The 17618-nt window shown below is 42.9% G+C and overlaps 2 protein-coding genes across 3 annotated transcripts; one reads left to right on the forward strand and one right to left on the reverse strand.

Moving 5' to 3' along the window:
* Positions 1-3866: 3866 nt before the first annotated feature.
* Positions 3867-6079, forward strand: LOC118286256. Its single transcript, XM_035610581.2, has 5 exons — positions 3867-4025; positions 4123-4208; positions 4952-5029; positions 5110-5264; positions 5886-6079. The coding sequence occupies exons 1-5, from the start codon at positions 3977-3979 to the stop codon at positions 5959-5961; spliced, it is 444 nt and encodes a 147-aa protein (XP_035466474.1). The 5' UTR covers positions 3867-3976; the 3' UTR covers positions 5962-6079.
* Positions 6080-6400: 321 nt separating this feature from the next.
* Positions 6401-17500, reverse strand: tonsl (tonsoku-like, DNA repair protein). Of its 2 annotated transcripts, none has more exons than XM_035610508.2 (28): positions 17216-17500; positions 17028-17123; positions 16055-16197; positions 15706-15889; positions 15463-15592; positions 15110-15281; positions 14893-15007; positions 14632-14783; positions 14345-14497; positions 13721-13846; positions 13356-13554; positions 13200-13255; positions 12998-13087; positions 12615-12687; positions 12346-12509; positions 11607-11763; positions 11289-11530; positions 10693-11173; positions 10410-10615; positions 9816-9922; positions 9488-9644; positions 9301-9379; positions 8901-9208; positions 8637-8808; positions 7844-8019; positions 7651-7724; positions 7419-7552; positions 6401-6931 (listed from the first exon to the last, which is right to left on the reverse strand). In XM_035610508.2, the coding sequence occupies exons 1-28, from the start codon at positions 17238-17240 to the stop codon at positions 6732-6734; spliced, it is 4371 nt and encodes a 1456-aa protein (XP_035466401.1). In that variant the 5' UTR covers positions 17241-17500; the 3' UTR covers positions 6401-6731. The 2 variants fall into 2 exon arrangements, with proteins under 2 accessions (XP_035466401.1, XP_035466403.1); XM_035610510.2 differs by having other exon boundaries at positions 11640-11763; positions 17216-17499.
* Positions 17501-17618: the final 118 nt, after the last annotated feature.

Consider the following 17618-nt stretch of genomic DNA (forward strand, 5'->3'; position numbering starts at 1 on the left):
TGATTCTAACATGACTCTGACTTTGCTGTTGATGATCAGCTCATCATTTGCTCAATTGGGCCCCCAAATATTATGCATTATGCATAAATTGTGCACATTGTGATACGATTTAGTTGGAGAACAAGTGGAGTGTGTCTCAGTTATTCAGTTTGTGAAGAAGTGAATCCATCTCCAAAGCAATGAATCGTTGATTGTTTTTTACTGTGTTTGCTAAAGTTTGTGACCACATGTTCATCAACCTGTCAACCGAGTGACAAGTAACCAACTTCATCTGCTGACAAATCACGTGTGACAGGGTCTAACACACACACACACACACACACACACGTTAGAGAAGAGAGGAAGAAGTAGACCATGACTGGAGAGATTTGGGAACAATCTGTGGATGCATTTACTCTGCTCTCTGTGTCTTACAGATAGAAAAAAAAAATTGACCCAGCCGAGTTTTTCATCCACCCACCTCACAGTTCACTGTGACGGAGATTGTCTCCCTGCAAATTCTCAGGTTTTGTCTTTCGGCTCCATTGAGCTGCCACTCACACGTTTGGATTGTTGCCGGGGCCACAGACAATCTCAGACACTCTTGCTATTTCAGTGTCAGTGTTTGTGTGCCTTGTGTAATGACACACACCAGCAGGTCTCACGTACTTGACCGAGGCACCCCCTGTTGGTTCGTAAGTGTAACCGCAGGATCCAGTTGTGGATGAGCCGACTTATACCCTGATGTTACAAAATGAACACTGGGTCAAATGAAGACGTGGGATGTGTGGGATGTTGCCTGTGACAAACCCAAGGAAAACGACGATCACCCTGTGACTGAGAACCTCCCCTCAGCTCTGGAACTTTTTTCCACATCTGTCAGCTCATTGTGGAACAGTCCAGCCCACAGCTGATACATAGAGCAATGTTTAATGATTCAGTTGATTACTTGATCACCCTCCATTCATCATTTATAATAATACAGAAACTCAACATATCACATTATAATGTATTGTTGGCAGATATACAGACACTCAATTGTTTAATGTGCGTGTCAAGGCATTTATGAAAACATATTTTATATAAGTATGACTGTTATGTTATATCTTTAATCACCAGTTGCACAAGGTGGCCACAGAAGGCCACTGATGATGGTCTCTCAGAGACAAACTGTTGAAGTGGACATGCAGGAGAATCCAGCAGGTGTGTTTATACACAAAAAAGGGTCACATGTACACATCAATGCATTAAAAAAAAACAATAGTGAAATTAAATACATCATGTAGCCATGTCTTTTTGTTTCTGTAGTTTTCACGATGCTAATTTTGACAGGATAGACACATGATCCTGGGAATAACTGCCTGGGTTGTTTGGAGACCTCATATTGTTATTCAAAACAAACACATCTTGCAGAAAAGGCAAGTACCTCAGTAGAAAATGCAGAGGGCTTTGAAACATGTTTTTTACTTCTTTTTTTTTTTTACATTTTGCACGTAGTGCGTGCCAAGGAACTCACACATGAACCGCAAGCGTTGAATACGTTTCAGCAAGTGCGAAGCAGGAAAGACAAAGTTGATCAACAGTTGTTGGTGGTCTCAACCTGTGAAAACCAGTAAAGGAACTCGAACCTGAAACTGCATGTGTTAATATTTTTTTGATGACAGATACTCCACTCCCCTGTGAACCAGCAGTGGCCCTTACAAGGAACATACGGCGATTTAGCAAAATTACTAATTACTACTTGCCAGGAAAAAAGAACTGAATTGAAAGGTCAAAACACTGCCATAGATCTGTTGTTGTTTTCTTTTTTTGGGACTTGCCTGAGACGACATCTCCTTTTGTTGAGTGGGAATTGCAAACACACAATTTTTTCATTATATCTGAAAAGTTGCTATATGATTGAAGTTGAAAAATCAACTTTAAATCAACATTGCAACAGCAATCACAATTCATATGTTGATTCATAATAGTTATGAAGCATGTAAATGCTTCACCAAGTGAAGTGGGGGATTTCTCCTCCCAGTTAAAACCCTATGTGAGTGGAGGAGCAGCGCATCATGGCGAGGAGGTGAGAAATGATGTGACAAACACACTGTGGTGAATGTATCACGTGGGACAGTTTCTTTTATGTATAGGTGTTCATTAGAGAACATATGAACGCGAGTATTAGTGGTCTTTTGTGTTGTCTTTTGTGATATCAGATTTTGCAGGATGCAGTTCTCCCGGGTTCCTGCCGCGCCTGTAAGTGGGTCGTGGGCAAAGTGAAGACGATGATGGGCAAAGATAGTTCAAAGGTGATTGAATGAAAATAAACTACAGAACACTGAAGTATCATATATGAAGACTCCCTTAACAAATTCAAACGATGAACTTTTTTTACTCTCCAGGGTCCAGGTTCATTTTGGTTCATTTGTGATGACTTCCCATGCATTTATTATTGTTTGTTTAGCATCTTATGAACTGTTCTCAATCTCCACTGCTATTCTTCTGACTTTATCATTTTGTCAATTCAACACAACAGCAGTTAAAAGCCTCTGGCAACCTAAAATATTGGATGAATGTCAATAAAAAAATGTACAAACCTTTAGATATAAATTACTCCAGATGGAATATAGCAAATTTCCAGGTTGGTAAAAAAATAAATCTGTTTTAGTATTTACAAACACAAATGCAGCGAGTAAGAAATGAAAGAATTATACATTATATGGCTGTAAGTAACAGTATTAATAAGTCATGGCTGTACACATCTCTTTTTTTTAATCTAAAACTTACATGCATGTTACATGATGCCATAATGACACGTCATAGAATATCTTCCTGTTAACATTCAATATTTGTGCAAATTGTTTCATAGAAATTGACAATAAGCAGTAATTGAGTATTGAAAAGGAATTATTGGAGGAGTGGGTGCTGATTCAGGGAGACGGAAACCGTGGATGTCTCAAGCAGAAGTATTTATCATAAGAGCTCAATATATATCAAGGAGATTTCTGGTTCGTTTACACAGATCAACAAGGTGGTCAGTGTATGGCGCCCCAAAATAATCTGCCTCTTCCCAGTTCCCTGTACCCTAAACTAAATACATTACGTATTTAGTTCACCTCGAGAGAGACTTCAGTTGCTCGATGATTGTTGTGGCCACAGACAGGTTGACCTTGCTTGGTTCCTGAGAAGTCTCGTCTTAACAGTTTCTCAGGGGAGGATAGACAAAATTTCACGACAGGTATGTTGATGATGTTTATATATATATTTTTTTTCCAACTCCCTACAACTCCTACATGACGCCCCCACCTAACCAATTAAGACTATTTCCAGTAGTTGTGTCCGCGTCACATACGGACAGTCTGGGGTTGTGTGAAAGAACAACTCCACACACTGTGTCTGGACATTACTTATGAGTTGAATGTAATGAATTATTCAAATAAGAGACTGAAATGTATAAAAAATGTAATGAATTATTCAAATAAGAGACTGAAATGTATAAAAAAGAAAGGCTAAAGGGTGGTTTGATACCACCAAATAATTTCAGGATTTTAGCCCCAATCAAATTGATATTAGTGAATTCGCCAACTGAAAACTCTAATATGATTTTAATTCAATTCAGAAATAACAATTAAGTTACACGCAAATGACGGATAAGAAAATAATTCATTTAATTTCATTTTTTGATAGCAGAGCATTGCAGCACAAACCACAACACACCAACACATCACCTCCCTCAAGGTGCAATGACCAAAAACACAACAACCCAAGAGGGTGGTGTGAAATATATTTTCTGTGAAACTGGTTCCAACAAAGTCGTCAGGAGGGGGTCGGTGCTGTGAACAGCTCTGTTGTGGTCTGAATTTCCGTCCGTAGAGACTTGCAGCAGGGTGTTGCTGTGCAGCCCCTCACCTCATTAGTGAATAAAAGGTGAGTTGTCAGCAGACACACTAACACACTGCTCAGAGATCAGCAGACACACTCTCCGGTCAGAGATCCCTGTTCACTGTCAGTAATGGAAACCTCTTCCATCCTCCTCGTCTGCATCCTGGTGACCTGTTCAGGTTGTCTGCTGTGTTCTGTTTGTCATTTTCCGTGTTTTCCATTGTAGTTATGAATTAATTGTACTTAAAAAAATACTAATCTTTTGTTCCTTCTCAGTCTGGACAGTCCATGGGAGAAGCTTGGAGATTAACATCGACGATCAGGAGCAGGTGGATGTGGCGATCTCCGTGGAGGCCGGCAAGGTAATACTGTGTATGACTCATTTAAAGAATTTAGCTCAAACTAAGATATTCTGTGTTGGTTCATCTTGAGCATATTCACTTTGTAGGAGTTTACCTCATATTGTTGAGTTTAACAAATAAACTTAATAAACTAAATTTTTTTTGAAAAAATTAAATAAAATGACTAATACCTCATCTTAAAATATCATACAGGCAGGAAATAAAAACAAAAATAGTTCTGATTTACTGAATTCATTTTCCTTTCGTCTTTGTGTCCCAAGAAATTATGTTAACGAAGACATGTGAGAAGTTTAGATGTGATATTACTCTTGAACGTGCTAACAAGTCAGATATCTATGAGTCCATATCAGCATCAGTTGATACATAGAGCAATGTTTAATGATTCAGTTGATTACTTGATCACCCTCCATTCATCATTTATAATAATACAGAAACTCAGCATATCACATTATAATGTGTTGTTGGCAGATATACAGACACTCAATTGTTAAATGTGCAAGTCAAGGCATTTATGAAAACATATTTTATATAATTATGACTGTTATGTTATATCTTTAATCACCAGTTGCACAAGACGGGGAAGTTTCACACGAGTGATGAATACATTAATAAACATTTCATAAAAACATGTTCGCTTAAGTATTAGTTAGTTTATTATATGCTAAAAAAACCTCTTTTCCATTACTAAATTAGTCATTTTTATGTCTTATTTGTTTGCCCTGTATTGAAATTTTTTTTTTCAGCTTCCAGGTAAATGCTGGGCCTGCAAGTGGGCTTTGAACAAGGTGAAGAAAGTCATGGGACCAAACGTGACCTCAGAGGTAAAACAAAGTGTAATGAACAGGAACATTATCTGGAGCATCTTGGACGGAGCGATAACGTTGTTCTTGACTCTTTACAGGGCGTGAAATCAAAGTTGAACATTGTCTGCAACGAAATTGGCCTCTTGAAATCTCTGTGCCGCAAATTTGTAAATTCACACATCTGGGAGTTAGTCGAGGAGCTTTCAACCACGGATGACGTGAGGACAATCTGTGTGAACACTGGAGCCTGCGAGTGAGTTACCTGCCCGCCATCATGTTGTTCAGTTGAGCTTAAGCCACATGGGCACACTGCTCTTGAGGTTCTGACTCATACTTAATGTAAAACAGTGAATCTAACCTTCTACAATATATATAATCCACACTGAAGCATTTGTAACTACAACTCTTAAAGGATAAATCCGCTTTTTAAAAAAAACTTTACTGGAGTATTTCCTTTTTGTGGATTTTTTTTTTACTATATTTCAGAGAGACATATTGTACCTTTCAGATTAAAACTGTACATGCAAAATGTGATCAGTTTATAACATGAATACTGGTACAGATTTAAATACACAAGTAATCGAGATTTGCTCTTCCTAGAGCAACTACAACATTAGAATTGTACTTACATATCAGTAACAACAATAGCAATAATGTTGTGTAACATTAGAATATAAATTTTGAATGATGAGCATTTTTACTTGTGATATTATGAGCACCCCTTGTTGGTTATTATACTTCCCATTTCATTTAAATAAAACATTTTAATGCAATATATCTGTAATTACAGTGTGCCAGTATTGCCACTTAATTACTAATTATTGTTATTTCTTCCACCACTGATAATTATTTTTGCTTTCTCTTGTTTCCTTAGGCCAAAGCAGCTGTCTCACCTGCTCTTTTATCCAAAACAAGAGGAATCACAAACTGAAATTATTGAATACTCTTGATGTTGTATGCATGAATACAAATGAATTCACATTTAATTTTTTTGATTTAATACCAAAAAAATGAACCGTGGCTTTCTGGTAGTGAATGTCTGCACGATTAAAATTGCATGCTCAAAGATCAACTGTCAGTTTGTTTTGTCACTGCTTTTACTTTGTGTTACACTTACTTAAAAAGTCGGGGGCCCTTTAGTCATATGAGGTAAAAGTAGCTCACAAAAGCCACAACACTGAAATAATGAGGCCAATTCCCACAGATGAAGTTCGAGTGGTTTTTGTGGTGTCTTCTCAGAACCTCTTGTTGGTTTCACTACTTGAATTTGACTTGATCTGTTCAACAGTTTGATATATACCTATCAGTAAAAGGTTTTTCGTTTTCTGGATTTATAGGAACCAGAACATTTTTCTTTATAGATTAAAAATGGGCCACTTAAGACAAAAGCATCATGAGTCAATTTAATTGTGTTATTTTTAAGAATCAAGTCATACAATAATTCAGTGGGTTGAGGACAAAGATGCATCACGACATAAACACAAACTGTTTTTACGACTATTTATATAACACATAAATAAGGAGTACAAATGTAAAACAAAAGAGCTATTTACAGAGTGTGGAGTGTCACTGGTAATTTAGTTTCATAGCTAATGGAACAAAACCTAAAAAGAAAATCTGCGTTGTTGTGAATTAATAAAAACACAAGTTTGATACAGATTTCAAATGGCTCAAAATAAAGTGTCGTCGACAAAAGAATCCAAATTCCATTTTGCGCTCTTCACGAAGAGGCTGCAGCAGAGAGCAGGCACTTGGCCTTTCGGTCAACGAAGTGCCCGGGTGGCTGACTGTTCTCCCAGCGCTGCTTCAGAGCCTGCCGGTCCAGCTTGTTGAGTCCCTGAGAGCAAAGGCGGAGATCCTTGACCAGCTCTGGCAAACCATCCAGACCTGCACTGTCCCAGGGGCCCGACACCGGACAACCTGAGGATGAAGCAGCAAGCAGAAATTCTATGTTCTTACTCTCCCAATAAAGCCAATGCCAACTTTCATATTAGTAATTTCATAATAATTTGGTCCGTAGTTGTTTGGTCCACAAAAAGGCATCAAAATTGTGAGTTTGTGTTTCCCAAATCCCAGGATGATCTTTTATTTTTTCCACACATCAAACATATTTAGTTCACTGTCATAGAGGAGCAAAGAAATCAGAAAATATTCACATTTAAGAAGCTGAAATCACAGAATTTTGCCCCCTTTTTTTCTCCATAAAAACTACTTGAACCGATTTATCGATTTAATAAAATAGTTGGCGACTCATTTAGTAATCGATTACTAATCAATTAATCGATTAACTGCTGCAACTCTACAAACATGAACAGTATGTAAATGTCTACCACATATACCACTTCTAAATCGTGACCAGAGGGATCTCTTAACATGCCAACATGGCTTTTTGAAACATATACAGTACCTTGAAGGTTTAGAAGGGTCAACGGTCGAGAAGCCTCCATGAGAGAGTTCAGGATGCTGTGAAGTCCTGCCGAGGTGAGAGACGAGTTTCCTGACAAGTTTAAACTCAGCAGCGATGGACATGAAGGCAGGCACCTAGAAGAGAATTTAAAATAAAATAATACTCAGAGAACCAGACGGCTACAGAGGCAAATAAATGACGACAGATAAAACCAAAGTTCAAACGCGCTCACCTGGCCAAGGTGGCTACACTGCTGTCCGTTAAGCCGTTTGCTGCCAGACTCAGGTGCGTCAGTGAGCAGTCGTCCTACGATTCAAGATAGGCATCACTTGTTTGCAAAGTTCAACTGAGAAAATTCCACCCCTCGATCAGTTGATACACGAATGACATTTGTTTATTACAGTACACCATTCAGGCGCGAGTACCTGCGACAGGACCTTGGCGAGGTGTTCGAGTGCCGGGAAATCCGCAGGACCCCTGCGGACGGCGGACAGGTCCAGGTGTGTGAGGCAGTGCAGAGGCAGAGTCTTCAACACCAGCTCGAAGCCAGTGGAGCCCAGTGCATTGTGGGCTAGACACACAGATTTCAGGTGGCCCATCCCTTCAAGAGTATCAATCAATTATAATTTTGACATGTTAAACCCGGCAAAGGGATCCAGCTGAAATATTTTGTTCAAAACGTGGTTTAAGAATCTTATTTGTCCACACCAGATGATTACATACAAAGCTAATGCAAAGACGCGATGAGACGCAAAACTCGAACCATTCGCTTCGCTTGCTCACGTAGACATTATTTCAACTTGAGCAAAATATTAGCGTGACGCGATGAATTAATATTCGATCGATTAATATAGATCGATCCTGACGACACTGACGTCTGCGTCCGACAGAGAGCGGCCGGATTTTTGCAGGTTGTTTTTACTTGCGCGAGTAAAACACAAACGATCCAGTGGCCAAACTAGCTCGAGTAACGCAACGCGAAAATGTTGTTTGGTGTGTGACAACATCACAAAGAAAATAATTATAAATTTGTACTTCAACTTTTCTCTCTCCGTTTTGAGCCAATTAGACAACATGGCACCTCTTAGCACGGTTTCACTGATAATACAGGGGTGACATTGATAGAGGAAGCTGTAAACACCACTATAACCATGACATCTTACAGTCTAACACTTTCTCCATTCGTCCAGAGGCAGTGACTACATTTTGGACTGATACCTGTCAGAGCGCTAGCCAGCAGCAGTCGATGCTGCTGTAAGAAACGCGCCGTGAGGCCGCAGGCCTGCAGAGACAGCTTGGCTAACAGAGGGCAGCAGGACAGCAGACAGGACAGGGACTCGGACACACCGTCGCCCAGAGGGTTCAGACTGAGGTCCAGCTCCTCCAGGCACTGCGAGAGGGAACCGCCACAAGAATAATCTGTTAAAAACGTTTTGTATTAAATCTGTGTCACTGTCAGACTCGTTCAGCAGGGAACTTTACCGGAAACGCAGGATGGCTCTGTCCTTTCAGAGCATTCACTGCCTTCCCCAGCCCCTCCCCTGTAATGTGATTGGCAGAAATGTCCAGCAGTCGAAGCCGAGGCATGGTGACGGTCGTGGCAATCAGCTCGGGGAGCAGGTTGTCGTGGAGGCGGTTGCCGGATATCCGCAGCTCAGTGAGGCTGGCCTGAAGTTTCAGGGCACGAAGCAGCGGGTTGAGGGAAGAGGGGGCCAAGCTGAGGCCACACACCGACACCGAGGAGCTCCCGTCCTGCACCTCACACAGCCGGGTGACACGCCTGTTCTCGTCTGCAGGGACATGAACAAACTCCTTGCTTCGTAACGGAATATAAAATGATGTGTTTCTCTGCGCTTCTGTGCGTGCAGTGCGTGTTGCTCACCCACTGCCAGGCTGATGCAGGCCTTCTTGTAGCGTTCAGGGAGAGGAGGGAGATCCCAGGAGCACACTTCAGCCAAAACCTGCAACATACCACCGTGTTAACATTCGTTCATGAAGAAAACAACGTAAAAAAAACTGCATTCGTGTAGGACACGTCTTCTTAATTTCTGCGCTTAAACCGGCCTCACCTCTTCATTGGTGTGCAGGACAGCCAGCAGCAGGTCCTGCGGGGAGAGGAGGGCGCCTTCCTTCTGCAGCGAGAGACGAGGCAGGAGGCCACACTTCTGGTAGTAACGCTGAGCGGCCTGCTCACACAGCCACGACACCTTGCAGGAGTCTGCGTCACTACAACACACGTGGGATGTATGTGGATATATGGGGTTGAAAAAAAATAACAACAACACATGCACAAACAACAGTATTAATCTTAAATGAATGTTAAATCCCCAAAGTACAAAGCTCATAATGTGAAAGTATGAGGAAAAGAGTGAATCTGCTCGTTCATCATGTACCAACCTTTGTGGAACTGGGATGAGGAAGACATCTTCCTGAACTCTGACCCTCATCCTGATTGGTGGAGGCAGGGATGTGGGCATGGGAGCAGCCAATGTTTGAGCTTGAGGCTGAAATATACAAACGGAAAAATAAAAAATCCAAACCATCTTCTTGGACTCTTGGCTTCTTTCATTTGAGTCTGTTGCGCATGTCTGTAACTCACAGGTCTGGAAATGTGGAAAAGATACGATTGCATTGCGTACTTACATTTTTATGAACTTGATTAGTCACAATCTTAATTTCAGTGACCATGAAATGTGAAATTAAACCGGTAACTGCAGTATCTGTAGACGGCAACACTTTCCTGATCATCTCTCTCTCTCATTTACAGACACATTCATCACCGTCTAAAATTAATCAAGAGTGAAGACAGACTCCTGACAAATGAAGATCCAGTTATGGCCCCTGGTCATGCTGAAACATTCATGATTATCTCGCTGCAGTCACCTCTGTGCTGCATAAGTAATGTGAATTGCGTCTTTTGACCTTTACTCTTGGGAACTTTAAATGAGTAATTTTGCAGTGTGCTAAGTGATTCAGTGGTTCTCCTCTGACCTGCGTGCGTATCTGTGGGGGAGGTGGAGGCGTCTCAGGTCTCGTGTCGTCATCGTCTGTGGCGGTGGGGCTGTGTGACCTGTTGACCTCTCGTCTGCCCAACCTCACCATCCCGGGCATCTGAGTCATTTTTACCTGGTGAGGCCTCAGAGAGCCGTTCTTTTTCTGAGAGAGACTCCTGCTGGAGGAGGAGGGAACTGCAGAACCTGAAGGAAGGGGAGCAATAATGATGGTAATAAGCAAAGAAATGAGAAAAAAGAAAAAAGAAAATAGAAGTCATTACCTCTGTCGGTTGTGTCAGAGTTTAGGTGCCTGGTTTGACTCCTGACTGCTGAAAACAAGGCAGTGTCCTCCACATTGATCCCGTTCTGCTCTACTCGAAGCCTCCTCTTCTTCTTTGGCTGAATTTCCCCCAAATCATCATCCAGCCAGTCATCGGCCAGATACTCCTCTTCAGGGACCAGAGCTGATTTGTTGCTGGAAGATACGGCGGGTGTGCTGGAGAACTGGGGCTGTGACAGACCCTGGAGTTGACTTTTGGCGCTGCCCAAGCCTCGAATGGCACTGTGGTACTCCTGTCGTGCGAAGACAGACGGCGCAGGCTCCTCTCGGACTCCGACTGAGGCGGGGACGGAGCTGGTTTCTTTGTTTGGTGGAACTTCATTTTGACTGGAGGCTGCTGGGAAACTGTGTCTAGGGCGGACGGGACGGAGAGGACTGACGGGGCTGTCAGAGTCGCTGTCGTCTGAGCAGATGCTGTTTTTCTGAGGAAATCATATATGTTCAAATCACCTACTGAAGCCCTAGATGTCTAAAATCCAGTTTGTGTAACCTCAATGATTCCAAACATTTGTAAGAGGAAGTTATGTCGTATTTTACCCCATACAGAACGGCAGCCTCTGTTCCTCTGGCTCTGTGGCGTTGTGCTGAACCGTTGCTCTGCCAGCGTTTGGGGCTGGCAGGCGGTGCCTTCACCTCTGAGTTCCTGCTGTGTCGAGTTTGGACTTGGCCGACGGAGCAGCCCCCTCCGGAGGACGACAGTGGCTCCGAGTTCTCTGCATCAAACAGCTGGCTGTCCTGCAGGGCATCGAAAGGCTTGGCTGGGGCCGGAGCAGCGGGCACTGTGTTAGACAGAGATAATTAGGAAAAAAACAAGTACTTGAAAGAGTGATGTTGAAAATGGCAAACAGATCTCACCACTAACATGGTGAGATGATGTAACGGCCTCACCTCCCCCTGACTGTGACTTCCTCAGCAGCCTCTCTGTTGCGACGCACTCCTGTTTGGTTTCTTGGTCCAGCTCTCTGCTGTACGTCCTCTGCCACTGACGCAGGGTATCCATGGCCGTATTACCCTGTCAGAAGAGAGTGACAGAATGAAACAGATACACACATAGGAGCAAATTGTGGTTGGATTTAACTCTCTGGGGAGATGGGGTGATTTCTATATAACTAGCACCAGTTACTGTTGTACCAGTTACTCTCTCTACTCTCTAGCTCTTTTGAGTTGAGAAAAGCATTGAAGAATGCTAAACATCAATTAATATATAATATTAGCACATATTAGTGATCGTGATTGCCAGTGATGAAGGTCATACAGTTTCCTGCAACATCAGTTCCTATTACAGAACCTCCTGAAAATTACCTGCGGCTAAAAATGCCATCTGGACAGACAACTTTTTATTGCCCATCTCCCCCTCTTATCATTTTCCAGTCAGGCCGGGGTTATAAGACGCTTTCACACAGCCTGTTCAAGGTAGGAATGTTGTGCCTTTATTCCGACGACCTTCTCTACAACTACAGAACTACAACAGAGGGACAATGTGCTGAAACTGTCGTGTTACATTTCAGGCGGCATAATGAGGAGTCTTCTTCAGGGCAGTAGAGAAGGGTCTCTGAATGAAAAGGGGCTGTAGGTGTTGATTCTGATTACAAACCTTGGAGTTGCGCTGGGTGACGGATGCCCCTCGCTCCACCAAGAGCCTTGCAACCTGCAAATTGCCACAAGCGAGGGCATCGTGAAGAGGAGTCACTCCCTCACACAAGGGGCCGCCAGGGTCGTTGACATTAGCGCCGTGCTCCAGCAACACGGCTACAATGTCTGCAAGAGAGAAAGAAAGGTGATCAGACAAGAGGTTGGAAGTGAGTCCTCCCCTCCTATGAAACAACTTTTAATCAACAACATAGTTAATCCTAAATCAGTTACCATAGTGACCGTGGTTGCTGGCCTCATGCAGGGGAGTCCAACCACAGTAGTCTCTGGGGTTCACTGGGTGACCCTGACATGCAGACAAACGGGAAAACATTAATCATCGCATAATCCAGAAGGTTTGATGTAACAGTTTCTCTTTGTAGACTTTGATTTTTAATCTTTCTTCTTCATGAATGTCGCTCCTTAAAAATAATTCAAAGCTTAGCACAGATTCTTCTCTATGAAATGATCAGACAAGGAGCTCCAGGTCCAAGAAGTTTGATACTGTTTACATAACACACTGATTTCACAGATCTGCCTGACATTCACCATGTTATGCTTTTTCCATTTGTCCTTTTATTTGTTATAACAAAAATGATGAGTCTTGTTTTTCTCACCTGCTCTACCAGATACTGGACCTGCTTCAGGTTCCCATCTATACATGCTCTGTGGAGAGACGTCTCACCCTTCTCATTCCTCTTGTTCCACTAAAGCAAGGAGACAGATGAGGGAGCGACAGGAGACAGATGAAGGTCAGAGGGGAAAACGGTGACAATGTAAGACGTGGACTTGATGAGGCGATTGCTTGTGAAGACTCACCCTTCCTGCCTTCCTCCTTCCTGACACCATCTTGTCATAACCCTCCATATCATCATCTAGAGACCATGAGAAGAAACAAACATAGCGTTTAAATTAATCCATCTAGAGATGACACGCCCCAACTCAGAGCTGGAGAGTCGACAGCGCCAAGCCTACCTGAATCCGAGAGGATGACGTCGCTGTCCTCCAGAGACTCACTGTTGTCCATCTCCTCATCTTCGTCCTCCTCGCCATCACTCCCCTCTGGACTCCAGCCCTCTGCAGCACACAGCTCCTGTAGCCTCGCCTCAGTGTCATCGGCATCCGATGAGCCGCGCCGTCTCTGAGACGCCAACCAGAGTCTCAACACACGTTTCTGTAGGAGGGAGAGAGAGGAAATCATCCAAACTTCAAAAGGTCTCCTTTTAACATTTTAATAATAATAAAAAAAGTATAGTAGGCTTAAGTTTGTGGGTTTAAAGATAAATAAGAAAGACTCTTGAATGTTGTTCGAAAACTTTTTTCCCACATTCTCCCCTCACCTGTAGTCTGGCCTGCCCAGACTTCTGAGCGCAGAGTAAAGCTGTACTGTAACAGCTGTCTGTATCCTGGGAGACAGAGCCGCTCTCCTCCTGAGCAGCTGCGATGTTTATCCAGGTTCTACATTCCTGACGGAGACAAATTCAAGTGTTGACACCCACAGACTGAAGAGAAGGAATTTATGAATTAATGAAAGAAATAATTTGTGATTCGCTTTCTCTGAATTAAAACTACCAGTCAATTAATCTTGGAGCTGATCAACAAGTGATTTTCTAAATGATTACTTGTAATATCAGAAGAAAGCCTTCTTGTAGTGTCCGAGCCCAAATATATGGATGCGTCAAAGGCTGAAATGAATTCATGTAAATGAAGCTCAAATATACGCACATATTCACTGCCAGCCTGTTTAAAAATGTGAACACAATAAATGGATTCCAACTCATATTTTTCAGTGCATAATAACTATCGGTTGAGATAGTCAAAATTATGGCATAAAATATTTATTTGAGCCAACGTTAGAAATGCTAATGCTGACAGAGACCATAGCACAACGCCCCATAATGCCCAGTTACCGTGGCGCTGGAAGATTGGCATGTTGGGTGAATGTGCAGCTTGGTCGTAAATACCTCAGAGGAGCTGCCCTGTCGTAAAGCCAGCTCCTGTCTGTAGTGTTCCACCGCCCTGTCGTGCTGCCTCAGGTCTGTGTAGGTGGCGGCCAGGGACACGTGGATGACAGCCAGCTCCCGAGCAGCCTTTCCCAGAGCCTCGGCGCCCTTGAGCTACATCAGATTGACAACACTGTTACAACAACAGTCGCTTAAAGAGACGTGCAGCATAAGAGAAGTTAAAATGCAAGCGGAAATATTGGATGCTATAAGTTTGAACAGCTGGGATACGAGCTGATGTTTCTCACTTGGGCGTGATAGGCATCCAGAGCTTTGCTGTAGCAGCCAATTTTGCAGTAGAGGTCCCCGAGCTGCTCCGCCAGCTCCACGGCCTGATGGGAGCTGAGTCTACTGCCCTGGTCCTCCCCGAGCTCATCCTCTAATTTACAACCCTGGTCAGCTATGGCATTGGACAAAAAGAAAAAAAAGATCATGCCACCAACTCAAGTATTTTGTGAAACACTAAACAAAAACCAACAAGACCATGAAACAAAAACTTGATTCTTCACCATATTTGAAAGCCTTCTTCACTGTCTGCCTGTCCAGGGGCTGCTGGGAACCCAGCAAGAGAGCTTTCTTCAGAGATCGTCTCGCCGCTACAAAATCACCGAGAGAAAGCTGCACCTGTGGGCAAACGTCACGAGGACACAGGAGACAAACACACGCTCATCACAAACTGTAGAACCAGAGTGGCAGTAAACTGGAGAGTTGGTTTGTAGTTCGTACCTTGCCGATGCAGTGAAAGCACTCGCTCTCACTGAACTTGTCTTTAATCTTCCTGGCACACTCTTTTGCTTGTTCCAGGCAGCGCACAGAGTTGGAGTGTTGACCGTTACGAAAGTAGATGTTGCCCAGGTTATAGTTTGCACGGTACAGATCCTCCAGGAGCTGGCTCTTCCTTTACAGGATAACAAATGGAGAGAGATAGACGGATTAACAGCAACAACAACAACAACAACAACAAGTGCATTTCCTGCATTACACGCTCAGTGATCAAAAAAAGGAAAAATTAAACATTCCAGGCATTTTAGGACCTGCGTTTTTACGCTACGATAAAGTATAGTTTAGCATCTTCGTACTCAGCAATAAAGACACTTCGTCGGATAAACTCGCTGCAGCGTTTGGGCTCCCCCAGATGATCACACACCAGACCAAGATTGAGGAACAGGCGAGCCTTCATCTCGCTAATCTCTCGCCTCGGCACCATCCCTGGAGTTGACACAAATGAAAAATGTAAGGACAAACTAATAAAAAAAACGATATAACTATATTCTCATCAAATCCACGAGGACACATAAGCCTGTAAACGAAACAATACACACCTTCCAGGCGGTCATCCACGATGGACAGGCTCTTTCTGAAGGCGTCCTCAGCTTTCTCTAAACTCTTCCTCGACTGGTCCGATTCATAACGGAAGAGGTAGGTTCGACCAATCGTAGCAAGCGCCCTCTGCTCTTCTGCGTGATCTCTAACAGACCGAGCCAGGTCCAGGTGCCACTGCTGGTGCTGATGAAGAACACAAATACATGCAACCCCTTATGAGCTTCTTAAATACAGTTATGGACGACTGCATCGTCTGCAATGTACCGAGGTAAAAGCCACAGATTTGGTGGTTTAATGGTCACAAATATATTCTTGTGAGCATTTTTAAAGCAAACAAAACCGACTCACTTTCAAAGCAGCCTCAATGTTTCCCATTTCCGCATAGCACTCTCCTATCTTACGATTGGCCACGGCTCGTCCAATCACGTCATTCAGCGCCTCAGAGAGCGTCAACTCCTGCTGGTGTTCCCTGATGGCAGCTTCAAAATCACCTGAGATACAGGAGGATCAGACGGAACCAAGAGACAAAAACTAGCAGGTGAAAAGGGGAATGTCAGTCAATATTAGAAGTCAATGTTATACTGTACAGTAAAGGAGGAGGGGGGGCAGCGGTACTGGGATTATGCAACAAATGTGAGGAATTGATGGAAGGACGAGAAAGCAATGAGAAAGTGGATGAACAAGGAGATTGAGACTATAACGCAGTGATGTAAAAATTACACCGGAAAACATTAGAAAAGTTATTATGATAAATGTCACTAGAAAAAAATGCTCATCCACATAAAATGTGAAAATATATCACACCCAAAAAATAATTGCAGACTTGCAAAGGTTAATGTTAATGATGATATGAGAGTGAGGGGGTAATGGGGACGGAAGGCGACTGTACTGAATTAACAAAAAACCTAACTCTGCGTAAATTTATATATTGTGTATAAATGCACACAAACAAACCAAAAAGTCTGCACGTAGGATAATACAGCACACGTGATAAATAACTGCAACTAACGATTCTTTTTATAATCGATTAATCTGTTGAATGTTTCCTTGATTAATCGCTTAGTTGTTTGGTCCATAAAATGTCATAAAATGTTGATCGTGTTTCCCAAAACTCCAAGATGATGTTTCGTTTTGTCCACACACCAAGTTTACCGTCTCAGAGGAGTGAAGAAACCAGAACATATTCACATTTAAGAAGCTGAAACCAGAACATATTCTGACTTGACTTGATGCATTATCAAAATAGTTGCTTCTTTAATAAACATAACAGACACATCCAGATGAGTTCACACTGATTCTAGTTCACAAGGGAACCTCTCACCGTGTCTGGACAGCAGCTCTCCCAGCTGGTTGCAGATGCTGGCCTCCTCTTTCAGGTTGCTGCTGTTCTGGGCTTTGCTCTTCGCCTTCTGCAGCTCTGCAAAGTGATCGCAAGCCGCATGATTGAAGTGACAACCAGGTCGAACGTGGGTCGACTCGCACAACACGGTAAGCAGAAGCGACACTTACGTTTCATCTCCCGGGAAGAGCTCATCTCGATTCGGAAGTTGACGACAACACGGCGCGCTTCGCTTTAGCTCGAGTGCTAACGGACGATCGGTGAAGTCACACCGGTTACAACCGCCTCTTCACTTCCTTTCCACAGATCCTTTCTGTCCGTTAACGTTCTCCGTCTCGTGTCTGTACTCGATCGTGTTCGCTGTCTCGTAGAAACAGCGCTTCATGTAACATATACCGCCGCTCCGGCTTTCGGTATTTACAAACCCGCGCTATTACTGTGAGCCAATGATATCACTGTATCTGTGTGGGTTTATTTTTGCCCTGAGTTTAGTTTTCAGGCACCATTTCCGCCTTTGTGATCTGGAAAATAAAAGACCGTGGCTTTATGATTTGTTGACACATCTGTGGACGG

The sequence above is a fragment of the Scophthalmus maximus genome, chromosome 15, assembly GCF_022379125.1.
Source record: "Scophthalmus maximus strain ysfricsl-2021 chromosome 15, ASM2237912v1, whole genome shotgun sequence".
NCBI classification, from domain to species: Eukaryota; Metazoa; Chordata; class Actinopteri; order Pleuronectiformes; family Scophthalmidae; genus Scophthalmus; species Scophthalmus maximus.